The 2,089-nt window shown below is 49.8% G+C and overlaps 1 protein-coding gene across 1 annotated transcript in view; it reads right to left on the minus strand.

Moving 5' to 3' along the window:
• The window catches only part of TRRAP (transformation/transcription domain-associated protein), a 241,741-nt gene that overhangs the window by 10,378 nt on the left and 229,274 nt on the right, over window positions 1-2,089 (minus strand). Inside the window, exon 71 of the mRNA XM_015418766.1 lies at window positions 886-1,089. Within this exon, the coding sequence (XP_015274252.1) occupies window positions 886-1,089 (204 nt within the window). The remainder of the gene's footprint in view (window positions 1-885; window positions 1,090-2,089) is intronic.

The following is a 2,089-nucleotide window of genomic DNA, read 5'->3' on the forward strand; positions in this document are numbered from 1 at the left end:
TTCCTGCTCGGGAACTAAGACCACAGGGAAACGTCCCCTCGACTGTCCCATCGATCAACGAAGTTCACCTGATGGGTATACGAGAGGGCCTTTTCAGTGGCAGCCCCGTGGTTATGGAACAACCTCCCCAGGGAGGTTGCTCTCCATCGCCCCCCTGCTCTCCATCTTTAGGAGGCAGCTGAAGAAAAGTTTTATTGATGGTGGCATTTGATTAATTCTTCTGCCTACTGGCAGTTTTAAATTAAAATCATAGATTAAAATCTGGAAGGGACCTCCAAGGTCATCTAGTCCAACCCCTGCACAATGCAGGAAATTCATAAATACCTCCCCCCACACTCCCAGTGACCCCCGCTCTGTGTCCAGAAGATGACAAAAAACCTCCAGGATCCCCAGCCAAACTGGCCTGGAGAAAAACTGCTTCCTGACCACTGTTCCCTCTAAGCTGAGTTAGTGTGAGCTAGCTCAGTTTCTTAGCCTCCGGCTCACACATTTTTGTCTTAGCTCAGGAAGGACGGCTCCAGAGCAAACTAATTTACACAACTTTAATGCCAGTAGCTCACAAAGTAGCATTTTTGCTCACAAGACCCCACAGCTTCAAGGGAGCATTGCTTCCTGACCCCAAAGTGGCGATCAGCATTTCCCCGGGCGTGTCAGAAAGGGCCACGAGAACTAAGCACTGACACGACCCTCCCTGCCCTCCCTCTCATGGCCCTAGTGGTTTTTATGCATTTTATTACTATCCACATTGTAAGCTGCTTTGAGTTCCTATATGGTAGAAAGCCAGCGGATAGATGTTTTAAACAACATGAATGAATGAACGAATGAGTGATTGAATGAGTGTTGCATCTGTGTGCAGCTGGGTGAGCTGTCTCCTTAAAGGCATACCTGAGCGATCTGCAGCATCTCAGGGTTGAGCCTGTTCAAGTGGAAGACGAATTCGGCAAAGCCGATCAACGCCAGCTGGATGGTGAACATCTTTCGGAATGTCCAGTAGTCGGTGGCGTTTGGGAAGGTGTGGAGGGCCCACTCCTTCAGCATGCTGCGCGGCACCATGTTGCCCTGAACCTCTTTCAGGATATCTCGGAGAACCTGAGAGGGAGAGAAGGATGTTATTCGGACAATTAACCAGAATGGGGAACGGGAGGCGATTTCAAGGGGTCTTTCGCGTCTGTAAATCATGCACCAGGCCAGATAGTGCCACGCCCAAGTTAGAAAGGTATTTTCTGCAAAGAGTCGGTTCTGTGTCTCAAGAGTTGCACCGCTGAGAAGACACTCTAGGAACTGGAGGCCACAAACGTCACAACAAAGAATGACTTCCCATCAACTGTTTTGGAACCAAAGCAACAACTGCCTGCGCAGGTGCCTTTACCCAGGGGTCATTTCCTGCAGGAGCGGAGCTCTGGCAGTAAAGAGCCCAGGGGGCGGGCACATGCAACAAGCCCCGCCCCCTGCTCCCAGCTATTGTGTACAGGTTGCTGTAAACTGGATCCTGCTCTGTAATCTTGCATCATTTCATGTGTTGTGTTAACACTTATAAAGGTAAAAGGTAAAGGTTCCCCTTGCTCGAAAGCTAGTCGAATCCTACTCTAGGGGTGGTGCTCATCTTCGTTTCCAAGCCAAAGAGCCAGCGCTGTCCGAAGACGTCTCTGTGGTCATGTGGCCGACATGAATGAATGCCGACCCTGCCTTTACCGCTGTGACCCCCCCCCCCGTCCGAGGAGGTCAGGAAGGCTCCCACGCTCCTGGCTTTCTGCAAACTATGCAAAACCGAATTATTCAAGAGGGCTTTTCTACGCAGGCAACAGAGCTGTTCTGTACTAAAGGATTCATAAAGTCACTTGGAGAAATTATTAGGCCCTGTAATCCCAGCTATTGTGTACAGGTTGCTGTAAACTGGATCCTGCTCTGTAATCTTGCATCATTTCATGTGTTGTGTTAACACTTATAAAGGTAAAAGGTAAAGGTTCCCCTTGCTCGAAAGCTAGTCGAATCCTACTCTAGGGGTGGTGCTCATCTTCGTTTCCAAGCCAAAGAGCCAGCGCTGTCCGAAGACGTCTCTGTGGTCATGTGGCCGACATGAATGAATGCC

Source organism: Gekko japonicus, unplaced genomic scaffold (genome assembly GCF_001447785.1).
Source record: "Gekko japonicus isolate JY-2015 unplaced genomic scaffold, Gekko_japonicus_V1.1 scaffold982, whole genome shotgun sequence".
Taxonomy (NCBI): Eukaryota; Metazoa; Chordata; class Lepidosauria; order Squamata; family Gekkonidae; genus Gekko; species Gekko japonicus.